At 39.3% G+C, this 23,835-nt stretch overlaps 1 protein-coding gene across 2 annotated transcripts in view; it reads left to right on the top strand.

Annotated features, from left to right (window-relative positions):
• Window positions 1-23,835, top strand: part of suco (SUN domain containing ossification factor) — a 75,956-nt gene that overhangs the window by 8,780 nt on the left and 43,341 nt on the right. For both annotated transcript variants that reach the window (XM_060830129.1, XM_060830128.1), the window contains exons 2-7: window positions 12,264-12,354; window positions 14,012-14,104; window positions 19,451-19,593; window positions 20,227-20,358; window positions 20,544-20,721; window positions 23,415-23,541. In XM_060830129.1, the coding sequence (XP_060686112.1) occupies window positions 12,264-12,354; window positions 14,012-14,104; window positions 19,451-19,593; window positions 20,227-20,358; window positions 20,544-20,721; window positions 23,415-23,541 (764 nt within the window). The remainder of the gene's footprint in view (window positions 1-12,263; window positions 12,355-14,011; window positions 14,105-19,450; window positions 19,594-20,226; window positions 20,359-20,543; window positions 20,722-23,414; window positions 23,542-23,835) is intronic.

Raw genomic sequence — 23,835 nt, 5'->3', positions numbered from 1 at the left:
TCTTGAAACACACAAGGATGCATAATGATGAAACAGTCCTTATTCTCTCTCAGTATTCGTGATTTATGATAAATGGCACATGTTTCTTGCCACAGATTTTAAGATTTTGCCTTAATATAACACTTCATGACTGAATGTCTCCAAGCACTTTATAGCCAGTGAATTACATTGATTTATCTCTAAATTACAGTAGATAATGGCACATAACTTAGAATTGTCTTTACTTCCCTAGTGACTACTTAAAAATGTTACAAGCACAATATTTTTAAAATCGTTGCATGAAGAAGACGCAAATGTAAATGTTAATACAGACTTTCCAAAGACTGCTCTTTTTTCATTTGGATTTGTTACTGAGAAATGGGTTTTTTGCTTCAACTGGTCTAGGAGTATATTTATGCTCCATGCAAGCTGCCTCCTAACCCTTTTTTTAATTACATCTAACCCTATTAGGGTATTCCTCTCTTGTATTTTTTAGATTTCCTGAAAGACCACCTTTTTATCAATGTTGTATTAGTTCTCATATACTCTGGTATTAGAACAGAGTGAAATCAAATTAATATTGTCACTTTGGAACAATAAATTTAAAGGAGCCCAATGTCATATTTTTCTCTCTTCATTAAAGGCTATTGGTAAGTTTAAACAATACAAACCCTCTCACTATGCCCCTATACTTGATAAACATTATCCCATGCCATGTAAATTAACCATCCATCAAGGTTTCCTTGCAGAAGCTGAACTTGAGCGCAAAGTGATTCGGTAAAAGTGGTCTTATTGCTCTGTTAGCTTTCATAGGTGAATAATCTTTCTCCGAAGATGTCTATTCTCAAGCCTCCTGAAAAAAAAACATAGCAAAGTAGCTTGCACATTGTGCATCTTTCTTGATGTGCATGATGGGAAATGTGCTCTGTAATCTTTTGAAGACAAAATTTTCTTCAATCACACACTCCTTGAGCTATATAAGAGTATATTGCTGGCTTGGAAGTTCCTTGCTTCAGTCGTGCACAGGACCACCTTATATTCAAAGTCAGATTTGCATAAGTCAGGTATGTGTAAATTAAAAGTAGACTTTTATTCTAGTTATTTAGTGTTATGGAAGTAAGTCATTGGTTGTTCCACTTTCAGGTGTGTTGTTTGTGTTTGCTCAGTGGGTTTCAAAGAAAAAAAGCAGTGAATATTTAGATAATTAACTGCCAGCTAATGAGTTACTAGCAACACTTTTCCATGCTAGTTATATTAACTGAAAATGGTTCTCAATATGTCTGATAATTTGAACAGTATATCTCCTCAACATATTGTTAAAACAATATGATTTTTAATATCTACACATGATCTGTACACATCATTGAACTGTGGTCCATGGAGCTTTGTATAGAAAGAAGGCCTTGTACAGCTTGAGGTTCTCTGTTTAAACTGGATGGCTTGAAATCATAGTTTGCATACTTCTGTGGTGGTAGGTGGTAATTGGAATGTAAGAACTGTATGATTGTTTATACTTGATTAATTATACAAACTTTGTGCTAACATTCTTTTTCAATCACTGTTCAGCCTGTGTATAGTTTTAATTTCTCTATAGTTTTCCAGCAATGTGTGCCACTCCTTGATTGATTTCAGGAAGAAACCTTCATTCTCAGGTCTGTCTATAATAGAAAAATGAGAGTGAGTGCTTTCACATCCTCCATGCACAATTGCTGCCTGTCATTCCATGGATGGTAACATTCTTGTTTAAGTTTCAAGCATCTGTGGCTGAAGTTGCTCTCCATAAAAGTCAAATGGTGACCCTCCGGTGCAGTGCTGAGGATGTTTAAACTTGGATCTATCTTCTCCCTTTTATTGATATTAAAGATCTCTCGGTGCTAAATCAAAGTAGAGCTTCAAAAAATTTCTTGTGCTCCAATATTCTTAGGGGCTCTAGGTGGATGTGAAAAACAATATAAACTATACAAGTATAAGTGACATTTTTGCTATCTTTTTATAGGTGTGGCACCTAAAAATGGCTTATTGCAATCATCTCATTTTTGCTTATACAATTTTCTTTACGTTTGAAGTACATAATCCCAGAGAAATGGCGATTGGCTGTGTGTTGGGTTGTCACGAGTTATACTATTTTTACAATGAAAAAAGATAATTGCAGCTATCAATCCACTATGTACTGAGCCAACCCTGTGTTGCTGAGAGTTGCTGTACACCATCTATAAACGATGCAAACTTCGCTCTTGAGATTTTTCTTTTATTGATGGCTTACACTTGCGAATTTTTCTTTTTAAAATTTGGTCTGGTAAGTAGAAAGGGAAGATGCAGAAAGGAAATATACCACATGATGATTCTCTCTCTCCCTCCCATTGATTGATTGTTTGGACTTTGCTACTTACTTAGAACTAGCATGTCTAACTCGTTAAATCAACAATAGGTTGTTCAGGATGAGGGTAGCTGAGCATTTGTGGACAATTTTGTCCATGGAGCATGGTGATGGAGGTTGATGCTATTCTGAACAAGTGTCAGCCCATTTGTCTTCAACTTTGGTTCACTTTGTCTTTCCTTTATTCTGTGTTAACAAAACTAATTCCTTCCACGAACTTGTCTGAAATGGTCAGCGCAAGGTTTGATAATGAGCATCAATCAAAATGTTAGTAGTTTTCTTGAAAAATGTTGAGTAGTTTTAAGCTGCTACTGAATCTCATTACATAGGAGAAGGTACGGACTGCAGATGCTGGAGATCAGAGTCAAGAATGTGGTGCTGGAAAAGCACAGCAGGTCAGGCAGCATCCAAGGAACAGGAATTGAATTCTTAGGCATATGCCCTTCATCAGGAATAACTCTGGCTTTATGGATACACGCTGCCTTTGATGACAAATGTTGACTACCTCGTTGCTAGGCAATAGTTTTATAATTTAAACTGCAAAAGCACAAGAGACCAGCTGATCATATATAGTTTACTTTCCCTGTTGAGAAAAGTCTTGAACTGATCAAATTTATTCATTGGGCGACCTGACTTTCTCTGTCGGTGATAATTTGTCTATATTAAAAAATCCCTGAAAAGGTACCAGAGCTGTAACAACGCATCAGTGCTTTGCATCTGGTGCATAATTTTGTTTTGTGCATTAGTGGATTTACTGTGATGTTTATAACAGGAGGTTTTGACAGTGTTACTGGCAATGTCCTGAAGCTCTACTTCGGATCTCCTGAAGTTTATGACTGTGTGTCTGAGAAGAAATCTGCAGATTGGTGTCTACTCAAAGTGCTAGCATGTTTTGGTAAAAAGTGTGTTTTGAATATTTTTTAATGTTGCATGTTTGCAGCCACTTCTTGATCTCTTAGTGACACCTCCTTTTGAGCTGGCTACCAAAAGATGTGGCTGAAGTGTACTAGCTATAACACAAGCAAAGTGTTGGAAATAATTTCGCTACCTGGCTTCAACCTTGCTTTCCTCTGGCAATGCAAGAGAGATTAGTCATCAGTCAGTTGGCAAGTTCATGTTTTTAAAAGGTTTCCAGCCATAATACACTTTTTAAAATATTTCTATAGCTAATGCTGCTTTTATTAAAGGCCAGTGGTGACAACGTTTTGTTATGAAGGAGAAGAATCCAATTTTCTTGTCTGCTGTATAATTTGTGAAATTCTGAATGCTCATAGGTTTCTCCCACAAAAACTGAGTGCAGAGTATGTAACAGTAAGGACTGGCATACAAAATGAAGGTGGGGCATTGAGCAGCTGACCGAACACTTGATGTTCAATGCAAATGTCAGTAACTTTTTGAAGTTGAGTTTACTTTGGGTTTTGCAGCTTATCGCATTCTTGGATCAGTTGCCAATGTATTGTTTTAGTTTGTTCATGCTAGATGGAAATAGATACACAAATAGGTCTTATTTGTCCAATGGTTTCCCTAGTATGGGGCACGCAATGTTTTAAGTTTTGTACACAGTCCTTGATCTCTATGGTGTAAAGAGTCATGGTTCACTAATGGTGAAACAAAAGATATATCTTTTTGAATGGTTTTTGTTAACTGGTAAGTCTGAAGTCCAAACGGCAAAATAACTTATTTCTTCTTTCATTCCACAAGAGATCTAACGTGATGTGCAGGAAATCACGTTTGACAATTGTCACTTGTGATACTGTTAAAACTTCAATGCACTAATGCAGTATAGTTTGACAGCATTTTGAAGAGACCAAAAGTAGATTTACTTTCTCCAGTCTTGTTGGTTTTCTTTTGAACAAAAACATTGGCACAGAATCCTTGGTTTCTGATTTTGTGCTACTTCCTAAATAAGATGCAGTTATTGTGGTTCTGCTCGCCGAGCTGGAAGTTTTTGCTGCAAACGTTTCGTTCCCTGGCTAGGGAACATCATCAGTGCTGTTGGAGCCTCGTGTGAAGCGCTGCTTTGATGTTTCTTCCGGTATTCCCACAACAACGGATACCCGAGCTACAAATCTTCAATCAGATTTTAAGATGCAGTTAGCTGATTGTTAACTAGTTATTTCAGTCTGGTAAATGAATGAGCAAAGTTTGCTTTATGGCATTCCTGTAAATGCAATCAGTCTGGGCTGGATTTTAGTATTTGGAGAGCTAGTTAATTGTCAAAACTGGCAAACAAATGCGATGCCTGTCTCTTTTTTTTATAGAGAACAAGGAAAGCATTTAAAATGCGATTCATACTAATATAGATGTCCCATTTTTGTGCCCAATCCTGTCAGATGCACTGACTTGCTAACTTGTTGGCTATCTGCTTAGCACCTTCCCTGTAAACAAAATACATTTGAAAGCAATTTGTGAGAAACTCTAACTGTATTCAATATGATTTGAATAAATCAGATCCATTTCAGCTCCTGATATTGCCATACTGTGAATTTTTAAAGATTTCTGCATGTTATGCAAACTGGTATAATTAAATGCAGTCCTTTTAAAACTAAGGTGGCTCAAAATTCACAAGTCAGATCACTTATCAGCATGTGGAATATTAGCCCTCTTGTGTTTTGCTAGAATTTATCTTTTGATATGGTCAGCTTTCATTGGGAATGAAGTCTGAACTTTCTGCACGGACTTTCCTAATTGTAAACCCAAACCTTGTATCAATTCTGTGAAATGTCTGCATAATTTATTCTCTGGGTACAGTAGGAGACTGTGTCCCCTTGAGAAAGTGTTTCAGGAACAAGCAGGTAGGGAAGGAGTTAAGTTTTGTGAAACAAGAGGATCAGCTGAGCATGACTCAGATTAGATAAGAACTTGCAGTTAACAGTGGAGTGCTGGAGGCAAGGGTAATGGGTTAACAAGGTGCAAAAAGCATTTATTATGTAGAGTCATTTAACAATATTGGAAGCATTACATATGTAAAGTCCAATTAACAAGGTGAAAAGTATTTATTATGTGAAGACAGTTATTCATTGTATAATAGCAGATGGCTTAATCTCTACTTGTGACACTCGCTAATTTATAACTGTCACCCAAACAGTGTTGCCTTATCTGGCTGCTCCTCCCTGTAAAATGACTATATAATTAAGAAACTGCTGTTTGAAAGAAGGCAGAGAACTAGTGTCCCCACGCACCTGTGCGATCATTGTCTCCCTCCAGGGTCCCGAATAAAGATGGAGGAGGTAAAACCATAGTGTGTCTTGAGCGTTTTGCTTCTACTGATACAGGGTTAGGGAAAGGGGATGACACCCTGATTGAAATCTGTCCCAGAACTGATACATGCTTCTTGAAATTTCTTTCAAAAGCATTTTGTTTTACACAGATGTTTGGGTCATGTCAACATCTTAGTTACCATTGACCAGAAGCCACATGAGATGAGCCATATAAATTGCATGACTACATGAGGGATCTGAAGCCAGGATCACTGCTGACAGTAACTTGTCCTGACTCTCCAGTCTGTCTGTTTACGATGCGCAAGTCTGGTATACAATGGAATGTTCTCCTCTCTTCTTCTTGAGGCTACGGCTCCAACAGGTCTCTAACTCTACCATCCAGGGCAAAGCAGTCTGCTTCATCCCCATCCTTCCTCTTCAACATTCATTGCACAATGACAGATGTAATGATATTCTATATCAGCAATTCACTGTGGTCTCTTAAACTTCGGCTTCAGAACTTGTATCCATCACTGACAAAGATGAGCAGTAAATGCACCTGCAAATTCTCTTCAAAGCCACACAACTATATTGGAGCAATGTTTGTGATCCTTCAATGTTATTGGGTCTAGATTCTGGAGTTCCCTTCCTAATAACACTGGCGTACCAACTTCCATGAACTAATAGTTCTTCCCATTCTCGAGGGCAGTTTTGGGATAGGCATTAATTGCTTGAAGAGGCTGTCGTGCTCATCCTGTGATCGAGTAAATTTAAAAAAAACATCTCGTGCATGTTAACTCTGAATTTATTTCAATATTGCTTTCCCATACACTTTTGTGCTTAGTTTTCTGTGAGTTTTATTATTGGGTTACCAATGGGGACCAGATGGATGCATAGAGGTGGTCAGGGAGTCCGCAACCAGGCGACATACCTCCTAGTTCGTGGAAGTAGGTACGACAGTGTTTAGGAAGGGAGCTCCAGAATTATGGGGCAAGTAATTTAAAATTGAAATGAAGAAACATTTTTCTTCAGAGACTAGTCACCAGAATTAGTTATCACAGGAGACTGGGTGACTGAGTATATTTTGAGATTTTTAGATATTAAAGGCACCAAGTGGTATGGAGAGAAAATAGTATTTCAGGACTAAGATATGATTGGTCATGATCCTGTTAAAATGACAGAGCAAACTTGAATGACCACTAGTTTATTCCTGATCCTAGTTTCTGTATTAAGCAAAGTACGACAGAATTAGAAATTTTTAGCAAGCTTTTCTAGTGTAATTAAACTTGAAAGGCTTACTAGAGGAATATTAAGTATATTCAGAATATTAATGTATAGATATATAATGGCAAACCTTATACATGTTCTGGGTATTTAGCAGTGATCAATAATGGATCCTCTCTTATGCTTTTAAGGAGCATGTGATTTATGAACTTGTTTGCAAGTTAGTACAGAAAATCTGTTACTATAACTCCTGAAAATATTTGCTGATGAATTTAGGGATCAGATAGTTAAATTGGCTGTATAACTAATGGCAAGAGTTAAATTCCTACACACACTGTATTTACCCTGAAGGATTCTCCTTCTCCACCTCTTCTTTCACGTGAGGTGTAGTGACCCTGGTGTTAAACAACTGCCAGTCAACTCTAATGAGAGAGCAGCTCTATGATCTAGTAGGGTGATAGTGATCTGATTTTTGTACCTTTTTTAAAATCCTGTTTTTGCATTCCATTTATTCCTGCAAAGACAAGTGCCAAATTAAAATGCTTTAGTTGGAAGCCATTTATTAAAATTCCATTTTTTAAAAATTCGATATGGCAGAAGCACAACATTGTGTTCGCCTTTTTTTGAAATTCATTGGCTTGGATTTTCCATGCAGCAGCAAAAGAACAGTACTCTGTTCATGCTGCTTAAAGCTGCCCACGGCTGCTTGCATGGCAAACTAGGACTTTGAGTGTACAGTAAGTCAGTGAGACATCTGGGAATTATGCAATCAGAACAAGCAACAACATGCCACCTTATATGCCTCACTAAGTCCTTTGGAGTTTAACTAGAAGTAAAAGTAAAAATATTTAACTCTTCTGAGATTGCATTGCGTAACAGTCAAATGATAATGCCATTCTCCAACAAAATGTTATGATGGCCATGACCCCCCCCCTATTGATCTGTTTCTCTAGGGCTCCTTTGTCTGTTTGATAATTTGCTTCCTTGATGTCTTTTTGGATGCATAGAACACTCTATGATTTGGACAGTGTCGAGGGTTTCTCTCTAAGTTGGTGCCACTGAGATTACATAGGACCTGAATAATGCTGTTCACTGACAAGAAAAAAAGTGCCTATGCTATTTGGCTAAAAGCAGAAGCAATCTGTAGTATAATGTTTGAACTTATGCTTTGTGTGAACAGGAGGAACACCCCTCCTTAGTCTCTGACTTAGGCTAGCTTTCCTGTGGAAGGTTGAGAAACTGCAAAGTGGATTTTATTTGTGCTCTGTAAAAGTGGGAAGAAACTTACACTGTCTATTTTAACCAACTTTTGGCCCTTTACTAGTTGAGAAGATGGCAGTTAAATGTTTAATTTGGACAAACGTGTGATCCAACAAATTGGAGTTTCAGAATTGCCAACTGAAATGTGCAGCGACCAGACGTGTATAAGATGCAGAGCTGTGATGTAATAAAGTGCATTTGGTCACAACGGAAACTACTTTGTATGAGTTTCAATACATAAGGATATTAATCTATCTAGTCCACTTTTTAAACACCGTTTCAATTTTCTTTCTGTTTGAAGTGTCTCATCACAAGCACCAACAATTGCATTTAGCATTTCTGATCAGTTTTCTGAATGGGTTATGCTTCACTTTTTTAATTTTACTAAACGTGTACTACACTGGATAACTTTATGTTGCTCGGGAGGGGAGGAGGAGAGAGAGTTGTGATTTTTTTTTAGTTCGTTTTATAACTGTTCGTATTTTGTGCTTTGGTGCAGTTTTCATTGTATTTGTTTGCAACTGTATAAGCATTTTTTTAGTAACTGCAGATGGTTCAATGAAGTTAGTACATCCAAGTCATCCTTAAATTGATTTCAAGATAGAACAAGCTTGAGGGAAATAAATGGTTCACTGTTTCTACAGATGCCTCTACATTTTAAAATCCAGCAGTACTACATTGTGATTTTTGAAAATTATTGTCTAGTAGGTGATTAAAAATTTAAAACCTGTTACAGTTGTAAGTTTCTTACCTAATAATAATTTAGGTAGCAAGGTGTCAACTAACACTCCTAAGGTTGAAACATAAAAATCGATTCCTCTTTGATCTGATATTACCCCCAGCTTGTAGTGGTATATTTTGCTCAATTGTTGGAACTCTTCATTCCTCCACTCTAATTGAGCGTGTTAATAGAATTTGCAATTTTCTAACACCATCTAGGTCAGAATACAACATATATGCTGCATCAAACCAAGAATTTGTGTTCCTTCTCAACCAGTTCATTCTCTCTCCCATTTGAAATAATTTGCCTTTTTATATTGGTGAAATCTTGCTGGGAAAAGTTTGTTTCCCTCTGCCTGGGTTGGGGGCATTTTATACCAACTGAACTGGTTTTAAATTATGACAACTCCTGCATACAAAGTTGAACTGACTCCATTGCTTTCCCCTTTGGAAAGGTTTTGTTGGTACAACCAAGATAGATTACATAAACTAGCCAAAAACAATTTGCTGCAAATGGAAGATTTAAAGAAGAGTACGTTAAGATTTTATTTTATAGGGTTTCCCAATTAGATATTTTTTTGTAAGAGTCAAGTGTTTAAGCATCTTAGCAATAGTTTTACGATATTCTCTTTAGATATCTATTAGTGGAGAGTTAGATCCACACAGATTTTGAAAGTTTTGTTTATTAACAGCAGACAGATGTACAATGTTTAAAATTCAATGAACAATACTTAAATTGCGATGAGCTATAAGTACATATTTAACAAGACTGCAGGTCAGAACAGCAATTTCTGCACCCATTCAATTCAACTTGGTTGAGTGTCAGCTTATATTGTGATTGCCAGGCTGACTTAGTCACAATTTTACACAACCCTACAGTCACGGATTTTGAAAAGTAGGATGTGTAAACAGCACACATCAAGCTCACTTAAGAATTCTGACAACTATAACTAGTAATTTCAAATGAAGGATATAATTTGGTAGAAGAGACTTAAACTTTCAGATTAAAACAGCAGATCTTTCCCTTTCTAAAGCCCATTTTCAATCTGTGATTGTACTATACAAAAGGTACTGCTGTAAATACATTCCAATTTTTGGAAGTTGGACCTACCCCTAGCTACACATTCAAAGTATTAGTCTCAGTGCTAAAACAAAATAAGACGACAAAACATTTAGCCTTAAAGTAAGATCCAAGTATTAGTACACTCTTCAAATGAAGAAAAACTTCAAAAGAACAGAGAGCACAAATGCTTTCATTAAATAGTTTCAAGCTTCATTTCACAAAAGAACATGCATTGCACCCAAGAAACTCGAGCAAAGCTTAGATTAAAGGCCGCTACTTGACTGGTTTTGGTTCAAAATTCGACTATTGTGTTCAGGATTTGATTCGTATAAAATGATTTCTCCAATACTAAAAGGCAAATTATTTAAGATGTGAGAAGTGATTTTATTTGTTAGCTATGAATTCAGTAATTTAAGTGCCTTTCTGAGGTGTTGTGCTGCTTGAAGCCACTGTATTTAATGTTCACTATGCAATAGTATACAAAAATTGTCTTGGGTGGCTTGCATTTTTCTTTAATTTTTAAAAAAAATTCCTCTATTCGAGACACCGTTTTTGCAGACTATGGGCTCGTGCTATAACTGATGGAGTTGTAGTTGTGCTTGTATCTTGTTTCAACTTCTATCAACCGAGTAAAGGATTGTATCTGTAAAGTGCATTTGAACTAAATAGCGGTCCTTGGAGATTCATAAAAAGTTGAATCAGAATTTTAAGAGCTTAAACTGCATTATTTCAGTAGTGAGATTTGAGATCGTCTGAAACAATTGAAGCTTGATTTGAGGTTGTCGTGTTGAATCAGCTTCAAATCATGCATGTGCACCATTAATTCTGGCAATTATTTATCTAATTATTATAGAACACATTCCATCTTCAGTTCTTCCTTAGCCTGTGGGCAATTGTGTAAACACTACTTCTTTGTATTTTAAAGTAGTTTAAGCATTTGTAGGGCCAATTCTGCTTTAAATGTTTGTGCTTATCTCTGTTTATTTCAGTGACCTGCTTTCTATGTCTGTTATGTCAGAACTGCATTTGAACAAGATGGTGTAAACACATTCTGTCATCTGTCTGGAAAGCAACCCATTTGTATTTGGATCTGCTGATTTTAACCGTTGTCCTAAAATAAACTTTGTAATATTTAGGAATTTAGAAAACATTACAGTCGGCTTTAAAACTGCCGTAAGCTTTTCGGTTAATCCTTATTTAAACTACTGTGTCTCTGCTGACAGTCTGGTAACTTTCATCCCATTGTTACTAGATAATTAAGGTATTATTCAGAATTGCAGGGTAGTTTATTCTGCAATTTACTTTTCTGAAAACCCAAGTATTGTTTGGGATGCATGCTCGCACTCATGGACAATATGTTGAATATTTGAAGATATGCTAGCTTTTCAAGAAATTGTTACACAAGCACACCTTCATCTGCAAATGGCATCAAGCCAATGGCATAGCAAAACCATATTTTGAAAAAATATGGTTTTGCTATGTTGTACTTTGTCGCCTTCGCTCAATGAAGTCTTGATAAAACAGAAATGAATCAAGTCATCTGTTTTGAAATCATAATACTTCACTTCTTGATAGACTAGCAGAGCAAAGAAATGGTCACATACCAGGAAGCCTTGCTTAACTCTAGGTCAGTGAAATTGAAGGGTCCTTGCACATGAAACGTTAGCATACAGACTCTGCAAGCAATTTGGAAGTCCATATGGCCTTGGTTGTATGGAGACTGGAAGAGAAATAAAGTGCAGCTGCACTTGTAGCAGACTTTGCTGAAAGCACACTGAAGCATACTGTGCATAGTTTTGGCTGCCTAATTTGAGGAAGACTAGAAAGCTCTATTAACTGAAATTGATGTATTTTGAACAAACAAAGGTTGTTTGAGAAGGTGAAATTGATGGCCAGAATTTTAGATGTTATGCTGTTTGAACCCAATAGGTTTTAAATTTCACATTATGAAGTATATTGAATTTTTTAAAAAATCGGTCAGACTGATTTGATGGACTGTATAGTTTACTTCTAGTTCTACTTAAACCAAAGAGCATGATTCTTGCTTCTAAAAGCGTGGATTAGCTTAGCCGTTAAGATGTAAGTTGTTTACAGCCGATTTGTAGGCATACTTTGACTGCTTCAACAATTTTTTCCATGCACTCCCCTATTTTGAAGTACAGCAAGAACTCAAACCCGCGCTTTGTTACCATGCAGCACGCCAATGTTGCTGCTGTCAACATGCGACAGTATAACCAGCCAGTAGTCGAGTTCTACTTGCCTTTGTTAAAACGTGTCTTTGTGTGTATCCAGGAATAGTTAGTTTTTAAGATCTAAACATAGTGACGACAGGCAGTCTGTTTCCTTAATTAACTAGCACAACTGAATGTGAAGGTTTATCTTGAATCGTTTATTTTGTAGCCCTTGCCCATGTGTGTAAATGTTTCTCTTTCTATTACAGGTGCCCCCGTCGGCACATAGGTTGTACCGGGCAACAGGAAAGTTCCCCAACACTAACAAATTTTGCACAAGTTAAGCACTTTGAAGAAAAGGTTAGTAATTGTATTTAAACTTGGACTCAAACCAGATTTATGACTGTGTTGAGTTGTAATTACATTAGCACGCTGCCAAATGCAAATATTTGCTTCCTTAATGAAAAGAAGCCCACACCTGTACTTTCTATTTTCAAGCTTTGTACTGCTAAATACAGTAAAACTTTGCAGACTGCTGGTTTTCATGTGTAAATAGTGTACGTGAAGTTATAATCTGAACTAATTTCTATAATATTATGACTGAAGTTGAAGGAGTAGAGTGTGGGGTGCTGGAAAAGGACAGCCAGTCAGGCAGCATCAACTCGACTGCTCCTTGGATGTTTCGAGCATAAGCTCTTTATCAGGAATGAGGCTTGTGGGCCGAAGGGGCTGAGATAAATGGGAGGGGCATGGGGCTCGGGGAGAAGGTAGCTGAGAATGGGATAACTAGATGGAGGTAGGGACGAAGGTGATCGGTCAGAGAGGGGTGTGGAGTGGATAAGTGGGAAGGAAGATGGACAGGCAAAGGAGGCTGGTGCTGAGTTGGAAGTCTGGATCTGGGATATGGTGTGCGGTGGGTAAATGAGGAACCTGGTGAAATCCACATTGACCTCAAGGGATCAAAGGGTCCCAAGGCGGAAAATGAGACGTTCTTCCTCCAGGTGTCGGGTGGTAAGATTTTTGCGATGGAGGCTCCAGACCCTGCATAACCTTGGAGTGGGAGTGAAAGTTGGTATTTGGCTATAGGGCAGTGGGATTGTTTTCGTGCCTGTCCTGGAGATGTTCTCTGAAGCATTCCACACATCAGTGTCCTGCCTTCCCAATGTAGAGGAGACCACATAAGGAGCAACTGATACAGTAAATGACGTGTGTGAAAGTGCAGATAAATCTCGGATGTGGAAGGCTTCTTTTGGGCCTTGGACGGAGGTAAGGGGGGAGGTGTGGATGCAGGTTTTTCAATTCTTGTGGTGGCAGGAGAGGTTGAAAGAGTCCATTGTTGCTCTTATTCCACCACTACATGGGTTACGACATAAATATAATAAACTTTTTACACAGGTCCCAATATGGTCAGTTGTATGCTTTCACTGGTTAGAAATGGATTACTCTCTGCAAAGATTTGCTACTTTTTAAAAGAACATTATTGACCAGGAAGTGTTTATTTTGAAGTCTTGGAATCATCCCAAGTCCTTTTTGATCTAGTTCTTGCTTACATGGTCAGTCACGAACTTAGCCTGGTTGTCTCAGAGGTCTTGTTTGTTGAGGAAATACTGAGGTTCTTTCAGTCACTGCTATTTCTGGAACCTGGTGTCTCAGTAAATGTTTCAGAAACAGCATGAAGTTGAGCAGCTTATTCACTCCTCCAAGCCTGCAAATACTATTCAAGCAGAACATAGAACCCAGTTGTAAAATGGTCAGATGCTTTCCCTAAAGCGAGTTCAAGCAATTATCTGGAACCATGTTCTTTCCAATAAATATTTTTTCTTTTTTTTTAAAGAGATCCAACATATCTATCATTTTGACTGACTTTTATATAAAAAAAGAAAAATAATGGCTAGCATCACAATTTGCCACCATACCACACAAGACCACTTGTGCATATGAAGTTATCTTAACATGATTTATCTAACGGCTTTCTTACCTCTGTCAGATGTGTATATATTTATTATGTGCTATCTAGCCCAAACAGGATGTGACTGAGTCTTCAGATGTGAAGCCTTCAGACGTCAGTCACATAGATCACTTACTAGAAGTCTGCACAAAAGCAAGCCAGGTAAGATTTACTAAACTCCTTTTTCTATCCTAAACATAATGTAGAATTGTTATCCCTATTTGTGAACAGTGAAGTACTACTTTTCAAGCTTGAAATTTCTGCACCTCAAAAGGAGAAGAATTGACTTAAGCCCAACATTTTTGGAAGTTTCAAATCCCACCCAGCTGCTGATGAAAACACCTGCTAATTCCCTTGGGTGTAACAGATGTAGTCGTGGTCGGCAGCATTTCAAATGTCTGCACACATCCTTCAAGCAGCAGGAGATTTGAGAGAAATCAGTGAGGGAGTGAAAATTGCTAGTTATGTTGACACAGTTTGAGAGTGAAACATCTTGTAATAAGCAGATGCGAAGTATGCTGAACATTCCGAGCAGAGGAGAAACAAATGATATCTTATTAAATTTCTATTCTAATGTCATGCAAGCTTTCGGAGCACTGCTACTTTGTCTCATGTGACAAAAGAGTAGCACTTGCAAGTAAACCCTGTTGGACTATAATGAAGTATCATGTGACTTTTGACTTTGTCCACCCTGGTCTAACATCAGCATCTTCACACAACTTTTAGAGGGAGCAAGTATATACTACTTTCATGTTTAAGAATATTTTGAGAGATTAAATGCTAAGCATGCATACCACTATTAGGTTGGAAACAAATATGCTCATTCACCATATTTGGTTTGGTAGTGAGCAACCTTCTCTTTTTTTTTCTCTTCTTCAGATCAGATCAAACAGGTGAGTTAAGCAGACTTTCAGCCAGTGTTCGTTTTCGAACAGTCTCTCTTGGATTTAAAAAACAGTTTTATCCTACCGTTTTAATTAACCATTTTATTAAATATTTTCATACTGCAGTAAGTTTCATTCACCTCAGTTTTTTTGTATTCTATTACTATTCTTGATTATTCTTTATTTTGCACTAAAGATTAACACCTGAACCTCTGTCCCTGCCCCTAACCCCGCCCCCACCCCCAGCTCCAGTCCCACACCATGTCCTATCTCCCAGCCTTGCCGGATCTTCACCATCCCTCCAGACCTCCCCCTCTCTGAGGATGAAAGATCAGTCCTCAGCAGAGGCCTCACCTTTATTCCCCAACGCCCTCAAATCAATGAGTTCAACACACGGCGAGATATTGAACAATTCTTCCGCCTTCGCCTCCGTGCCTATTTTCACAACCAAGACTCCTGCCCACCCTCTGACGACCCCTTCTCCCGCCTCCAACACACCCCATCCACCTGGACACCCCGTGCTGGCCTCTTACCCGCCCTCGATCTATCTATTTATAGCCAACTGCCGCCGCAACATTAACCGACTCAACCTGTCCACCCCTCTCACCCACTCCAACCTCTCACCCTCAGAATGTGCAGCCCTCCACTCCCTCCGCTCCAATCCCAACCTCCCCATCAAACCGGCAGACAAGGGAGGCGCGGTGGTAGTTTGGCGCACCGACCTTTATACCGCTGAGGCCAAACGCCAGCTCGCGGACACCTCCTCTTATCGCCCCCTCGACCATGACCCCACCTCCCACCACCAAACCATCATCTCCCAGACCATCCATAACCTCATCACCTCAGGGGATCTCCCATCCACCGCCTCCAACCTCATAGTCCCACAACCCCGCACCGCCCGTTTCTACCTCCTGCCCAAAATCCACAAACCTGAATGCCCCGGCCGACCCATTGTCTCAGCTTGCTCCTGCCCCACCGAACTCATCTCCGCATACCTCGACACGGTTCTGTCCCCCTTAGTCCAAGAACTCCCCACCTACGTTCGGGACACCACCCACGCCCTCCACCTCCTCCAGGATTTTCGCTTCCCCGGTCCCCAACGCCTTATTTTCACGATGGACATCCAGTCCCTGTACACCTCCATCCCCCATCACGAAGGACTCAAAGCCCTCCGCTTCTTCCTTTCCCGCCGCACCAACCAGTACCCTTCCACTGACACCCTCCTTCGACTGACTGAACTGGTCCTCACCCTGAATAACTTCTCTTTTCAATCCTTCCACTTCCTCCAAACTAAAGGAGTTGCCATGGGCACCCGCATGGGCCCCAGCTATGCCTGTCTCTTCGTAGGATATGTGGAACAGTCCATCTTCCGCAACTACACTGGCACCACCCCCCACCTTTTCCTCCGCTACATCGATGACTGTATCGGCGCTGCCTCGTGCTCCCACGAGGAGGTTGAACAGTTCATCAACTTTACTAACACCTTCCATCCCGACCTCAAATTCACCTGGACTGTCTCAGACTCCTCCCTCCCCTTCCTAGACCTTTCCATTTCTATCTCGGGCGACCGACTCAACACAGACATCTATTATAAACCGACTGACTCCCACAGCTACCTGGACTACACCTCCTCCCACCCTGCCCCCTGTAAAAACTCCATCCCATATTCCCAATTCCTTCGTCTCCGCCACGTCTGCTCCCAGGAGGACCAATTCCAACACCGCACAGCCCAGATGGCCTCCTTCTTCAAGGACTGCAGATTCCCCCCAAACGTGATCGACGATGCCCTCCTCCGCATCTCCTCCACTTCCCGCTCCTCCGCCCTTGCCCCGCTCCTCCAACCGCCACCAAGACAGAACCCCACTGGTTCTCACCTACCACCCCACCAACCTCCGTATACAACGTATCATCTGCCGTCATTTCCGCCAACTCCAAACGGACCCCACCACCAGGGATATATTTCCCTCCCCTCCCCTATCAGCGTTCCGCAAAGACCACTCCCTTCGTGACTCCCTCGTCAGGTCCACACCCCCCACCAACCCAACATCCACTCCCGGCACCTTCCCCTGCAACCGCAGGAAATGTAAAACTTGCGCCCACACCCCCTCCCTCACTTCCTTCCAAGGCCCCAAGGGATCCTTCCATATCTGCCACAAGTTCACCTGTACCTCCACACACATCATCTATTGCATCCGCTGCACCCGATGTGGCCCCCTCTATATTGGGGAGACGGGCCGCTTACTTGCGGAACGCTTCAGAGAACACCTCGGGGACGCCCGGACCAACCAAACCAACCACCCCGTGGCTCAACACTTTAACTCCCCCTCCCACTCCACCGAGGACATGCAGGTCCACGGACTCCTCCACCGGCAGAACATAACAACACGACGGCTGGAGGAGGAGCGCCTCATCTTCCGCCTGGGAACCCTCCAACCACAAGGGATGAACTCAGATTTCTCCAGTTTCCTCATTTCCCCTCCCCCCACCTTGTCTCAGTCGGTTCCCTCAACTCAGCACCGCCCTCCTAACCTGCAATCTTCTTCCTGACCTCTCCGCCCCCACCCCACTCCGGCCTATCACCCTCACCTTGACCTCCTTCCACCTATCACATCTCTATCGCCCCTCCCCCAAGTCCCTCCTCCCTACCTTTTATCTTAGCCTGCTGGACACACTCTCCTCATTCCTGATGAAGGGCTTATGCCCGAAACGTCGAATTTCCTATTCCTTGGATGCTGCCTGACCTCCTGTGCTTTAACCAGCAACACATTTTCAGTTGTGATCTCCAGCATCTGCAGACCTCATTTTTTACCTGAACCTCTGCAGCTAATGCTGCAATAGGGTATCTCAGTTGGTAGCAACCTGGTTATTATTCAGCAACAGCTCATGTGAAAAGTGAGGATTCTGTGTCATGATGTGTGGGGGGAATCCAATATAAAAAGCTTGCTAATGTTGAATAATACAGGACATAATTTTATAACTATAGGTATTTTGAAGGAACTGAAGGTTACTGGCATGCTAATTTAGAGGTAGAATGTTTACTGGAATTTGAGGAGAAATTGTTTGAACCTGAAGGTGGTGATAATCTGGAATTTGCTTTGAGGGTTCTCTACAATGTTTTTTCCAACATTTGTACATTTGTTTTAAAAAAAAACTTGCATGTGTTTGAGGTTCCATGATCTAATAAGGGAATGGAACAAGAGCAGAAAGTGGTGTTATGTTGAATGGCTAGCTGCTAACCAATTAGGATAAGATTGTGTGTAAATGGTTTCCTTCTATAGGATTTCATCCCCAAAGCGCAACTCTCATTTGATGTCACCTTTTTATTGTTCCAAAACGTTCACAAGTATGATATGAGGTGGGGGGGGGGGGGGAGCAAAGGAAACACTTGAACATTGGATGTAGCAATGGGAAGGAGTTGTGTGGGGTAATCTTCAAATGTAAGCTTCAAGATTTTTAAAAATAGAATGATCACCACGTTTAATGCTGAGAGGGTAATGGGCTTCACTATCGGTGTTAAGCTGCAGAGTTGAGGGGAAAGGAGTGGGTAATGGGGAATGATCTGGAGTCTAAAGACCAATTCGTCTTAGAGGCAAGTCGAACAAGGTGGTCTAAAGAATATCTTGCTGCAGGGAGTTGATCTAAATTAGATCAAAATAATGGAATTTTAGAGAGCCAGCAAGGTGGATAAGAGCTAGTAGTCTTAACAGTTACTGGTTTGAGATATGCACCAGGCAGCTGAGTGGGTTTCAATGTTTCACATTTCAGTAGTGTGAAACTTGAGATAAAATCAATTGCGTTGTACTAAAGTGTAGTTCTTTTGTTTTGATAATTGAGAAGGGTGAGTGCATTTGAGGCTCTGCTGCAAATAGTCAAACCTGCACCATCCCATTCACCTGTATAAGCTTTGTGCTTAGTGATCCATGTTGGCTCCTGATTAAGCCAAACTCTTTAAAATACCCATCCTTGTTTTTAAATATTTCCATGATGTCCCCTTTTTTGATTATGCTCCTATAAAACCTCTTTGGATATTTTTTGGTGAAAATAGTACATAACTGCAAGCTGTTGTGGACAAATGGGGTTTTAAGTACATTTTGTTATTTGATAAAAAAGTGGAGACTATCAAAATGCCAAGTTTTCTTGGCTTCTAAGTCTTCAAATAATTGTCTATCTGTTGAAATATTATCTCTAACTACCTACAGCACATGGACTGCAGTGGTTCAAAATGGCAGCTCACTGTGACTTCTCAAGGGCATCTGGGGATGGGCAGCACATACTAACCCAGCCAGTAATTCCCATGAACAAATTTTAAAAAATAATTCTGAATTACCTTGTTTTGCAAACCTTTGTCATCATCGCAATGAAGTTCATTTCCAAGGCAGAAGTTCATAATCACATTTGCTGCCAGCTGCAAGGAAATGGGAGTTGCCAGTCACCTTGCTGAAGTTGCTCAAGTAGTTTTCATGGACCTGTGTGTAAATTTCTTCTAATCTGCCCATCTTTGCTAAGGAACACTTCTTCTGTTTCTGTCAGCAAAGTCCTTTAAAAAATAAACCCATCAATTGATAGAATCTTCACCCAAATGAAAACATATTCAGCCTCTTACATGGACTTTTTCTTTCTAAAGCATGTGAATTCTGAACAGTCGGTCTTCCCTGAGCCTGGACTGGAGCCTTCTGAAGGATTGGAGGGACCTCCCACTATAGCTGCTAGTACTGATAACATTTCCAGTTCAACTACCTCTGAGAATTCCTCATTTTTGCAGCACAGGCAAGTACCCTACTCTTGCCCTTGTAATTGCTAAATGTAAAATGAGCTCACCAGAGCCGTCTTGCTTGCAACTGCTAGACCTAAATGAAACATGAAATGCTAAAATAGATTTAACATTGTAATTTTTTAAAAACAAAGTGATGTAGATCACAATTCCCCAAGTGGTTTGTTCATTGAAATGACCAGAGGCTTGGAAGTTTAAATTGTAAGATGGAAAAAAAAATTCTTGGTAAAACTACAACTGTTTCACACTACCTCTAGTTTTAATCACTGATCTTGCTTGATGTTCCATTTTGATCACTTCTTTAAAAACAAATGCTGGATAACTGATGCAACTTCATGTTATAGTGCTTTTAAGGTTTGTCATGTGCTCAGACCTAAAATTGTAGACATGCAAAATATGGAAACATGAGTGTGACTTAATGATATGAGAAGCAGAGTGCAAATATGTAACTTAAATCACATTCAAATTTGAATAAAGTTTACATCATTACTTCTAACTTGTTTAATTTAACCCTCTATATATACATACATGTTTCATTTTTTAGGTTTTCTTGTAGACAATTCAGGCAGTTTGGAGGAGAGAACCATTTGAGTGAAGCAATATCTTAAAACTATTATTATTTCTTTTAGTGCAATAGAAAAATCCAGTGATGATATTCCTGTATTAAGCTATGAGCAGTCTAAAGCAGACTGTGATGCTGGAGGGAAAAGTGAGGCTGTTCCTCAAAGCAAGCCCACCTCCTATGTTAGCCTATCTGAAGGGTGAGTATTGAATAAGGCTCAATTCTTTACAGAAGGTAATATCTGCAGTATGATTGCTTTAATGTTCTGTAAGCTTCTCATTCTTATAAGTGCAAGTTGTGTTGTAAGATAACAACATAATTATTTGGCTAGAATATGTTTTAGCTGCAGAAAGTCACATTTATAAGGCTATATTTTACATCTAGACCTGCAGAGAAACCTAGTGATGGCAGCAAAATATCTTCAAGTGGTCAAGGAAACCTACCTGAAAGTGAGCTTTCTGAAATTCCAAAGACAATATTGCCTGAACCTGAAGACCAGAAGCCAGAAATCGAAAAGACTTCTAACATATCAGAGGATTTGTTGAATGAAGAGTTGCCAGAAGTAAGTGCTAATATTGTCTGATCATGCGGTAGATTTTCTTTTTGTTCATTTTAGGGGCCCTGGGTTTCTTCATTAGCATTCCTTACAATTCCAATTGAATTTTTGATATGTATTCTGTACCTTTTGCTTGTCTCCTCTGATTTTTATAACATTAATCTGTGAAGTATTCCAGACATTTAATGATTGCTTTCAGAAAAGCAATCGACGCACCCACTGCTCCACCTGAATTTGAGTTTATACCTCTAATGTTGCAGTGGAAACGTGATACAAGCAATAAATGTTACATAACCAAATTTCACCCATGTTTTATTTATAAATTAAAATAAACTTTACGCACTTTGTTCAGTGTATAATAAGCTCAAATTTAAGCAATCTGAGCAAGTATTATCAGGGGGAAAATGACTCAAGTTTTCAACTGTATATTCAAATCTTCATTTCCTTCAAGTTGCTGTTTTGGTTGCAATTGTGAACCAGTGCAAATGCAATCCAAGATCTCAACATTCATTATTTGAGAAATGGGCTCTACTCACTAGTTTGCATGTCATCAGATGCAATATCTGCCAGGTGCTAATACAGTTTAATAGAATTTGACAATTTTTTTTTGTTTAAAAGAAACACTTAATTTAAAATGAATGCTGTGATACTTTTCAGTGGTAACTTGGTCAAGTTAAATCCTTTATCAACAATATAATTTATCTCAACACTTCTTTTTTTACACCTATCTCTGTTTGATACCTGCAAATTGCTGCCTTTTAAATCACTGAAAAGACTTGAAAATAAGTGTTTGTTTGTGTTGGGGAGAAATATCAAAGAGCACTCTTGAGTTCAATGTTTAGTAGTGCTATCGATCCTTATTCCGAGCTCTTTTACCATGCAGGGTGGGAGAGGTTCCTGGAACAGTGTCTTCTGGCACGGACCTTTTTTTTTTATACATTTTCACATCACAATAACACGCAACATTGATGTCTTTGTTAGCCATATTCCCCAATCTATAAGTGCAATCTTACAAACATATGATCAATGACTGGTATTTCTCTGGATAGCCCTAGGTTCCCTATGAGCTTGTTATATTTATCAGATATCATTTATATCTGGCTTGGGGATCTTAAAATGGACTCCATTAATTTACATTCCAAAGTTAATATTTGTTCATTTTTGTTTCTCGGACATTTACCAGACTTGCTTTTCTTTAAGGACTGAATTGTTTTTCATCGTATTCATTGCTATCCTTATCCAATTCTGTTGCTCATCTTGTATTTCCTGCAATCCAGATTGCAGGAGATACAAAAAGATGTGAATTCCTGCTAATCTCTATTAAATTCATATCAGTTCTCAAAGACTAGTTATGTGGTTACACCTAATGTTAGAATTTAGCCAACGAGTTATAAGCAGCTTCTGTCCCACCTGACTTCAGAAGGTTAGATAAACACTGCCTCTCAATTTTGCAGCTGCAACTGCTGTTTGCAAGTGTGTTTTAAACAGGAAATTGCTTCTAAGATTAAATTTACTGCCCTACTCTAAATTATTTCTGCATAATTTACTTATTACAACATCTATTCAAATTTCCATTGCTGAGATTGACATTCAATCACTTTCACAGCTTGTCTGAACTCTGAAGGTATTATAAAGTCTATTCTCATTCCCCATTTTGACTCTGTCCTCTTTTGATCCTTGGGTGTACAAATTCATTGAATTGCCTTCATTATTATTAACTAGGCTACTTATTTGTGAAACTGCCATTGTTCACTTTCTTCGAAGTCAAACTGGTGCTCTTTCAGAGGTTGTTTTTTGTTTTTGTCATTCAGTCCTCCCTTGCTGACTGGTTGGAGACTCCTTTTCACAATCTATATAGCTCATTGTTTAAAGGAATTCAGCCAAGTGTCTTTAACGTTAGTTTCACAATATTCAATCTATACCTAAAGAAATGCAATTACCCAAAGAGTATTGTGGGATCATACTTTTTTCTTTTTAATTCTTGCTCAACTACAAATTCCAGCTGCCTGTTCCCAGACATCATATCAGACTGTCTATTATAAACATCTGCGACTGTTGTTTGTAGAAAACTTCTCTTATTTCAATCTGAAAGATTCTTCATTCTGCGTAGAACTTAATCTTGGATTAATTTTATTCTCAAACCTACCATTGGCCTATCTTGTGATCTTACCCTAAATGCTGAACTAAACCAGCTATTTCTATCGCTACTGCTAAAAGTTGTCTTTGCTAACTCGATGCTAACTCCATGGGCAATCATTTCGTGCGACCTGTGGCCATGAGCTGGCCCAACAGTCCGGTTGAGATACCGTAGTAAGTCAACTCAAAAAAACTTTCTAAAATAATTTGAACCTATCTGTTGTTTGTTTTTTTTTGCACCTAAAAGTTTGCAGTTTTTTTTTGAATAACTGCAAACAAACTAGTGATTAATTTGCCCTAGAGGTATGGCAGATTTTTTCAACCAAAAGAATGTGCCCATCAATGTTTTCATTCTAATGTATAAATCAAGATGTTGAAGCTAAAGTAAAGAATTAACAATCCAGTGTAATATGTCTGTACTAAATGTTGTTTTACATTTACATGGCTACCTGCCTTTGTCATTCTTGTCTTTTGCAACAGTGAAGCATATCAGCACCAAGTTTCATAACATTTTACAATCCAAGCCCATGTGAATGTAAATTACTTTTCTTTGGGATACATAGGGTACTGAAATTTCAAGAGCAGTGGATTCTGGAGATTCTTCTTCCGTGATTCCACCCAAGGATTCAGGAGACATTCCCTCGTTTGATGAATGGAAAAAGAAAGTGATGGAAGAAGAAAAAGAGAAAAGTAAGCATTGAAAATGTTCATGTGAAATCCCTTGCTCAGATGTAATGCAGTGCTATCACTCTGGTTCCAAAATTAGACCATAAGACACAGGAGTGGAAGTAAGGCCATTCGGCCCATCGAGTCCACTTCACCATTTAATCATGGCTGATGGGCATTTCAACTCCACTTACCAGCATTGTCCCCATAGCCCTTTAATTCCTTGTGACATCAAGAATTTATCAATCTCTGCCTTGAAGACATTTAGCGTCCCGGCCTCCACTGCACTCTGCGGCAATGAATTCCACAGGCCCACCT

This window comes from Hemiscyllium ocellatum, chromosome 9 (assembly GCF_020745735.1).
Source record: "Hemiscyllium ocellatum isolate sHemOce1 chromosome 9, sHemOce1.pat.X.cur, whole genome shotgun sequence".
In the NCBI taxonomy this organism is placed as follows: Eukaryota; Metazoa; Chordata; class Chondrichthyes; order Orectolobiformes; family Hemiscylliidae; genus Hemiscyllium; species Hemiscyllium ocellatum.
Note: the sequence above shows the minus strand (reverse complement) of the source record. Positions and strands in the feature narration are given on the sequence as shown.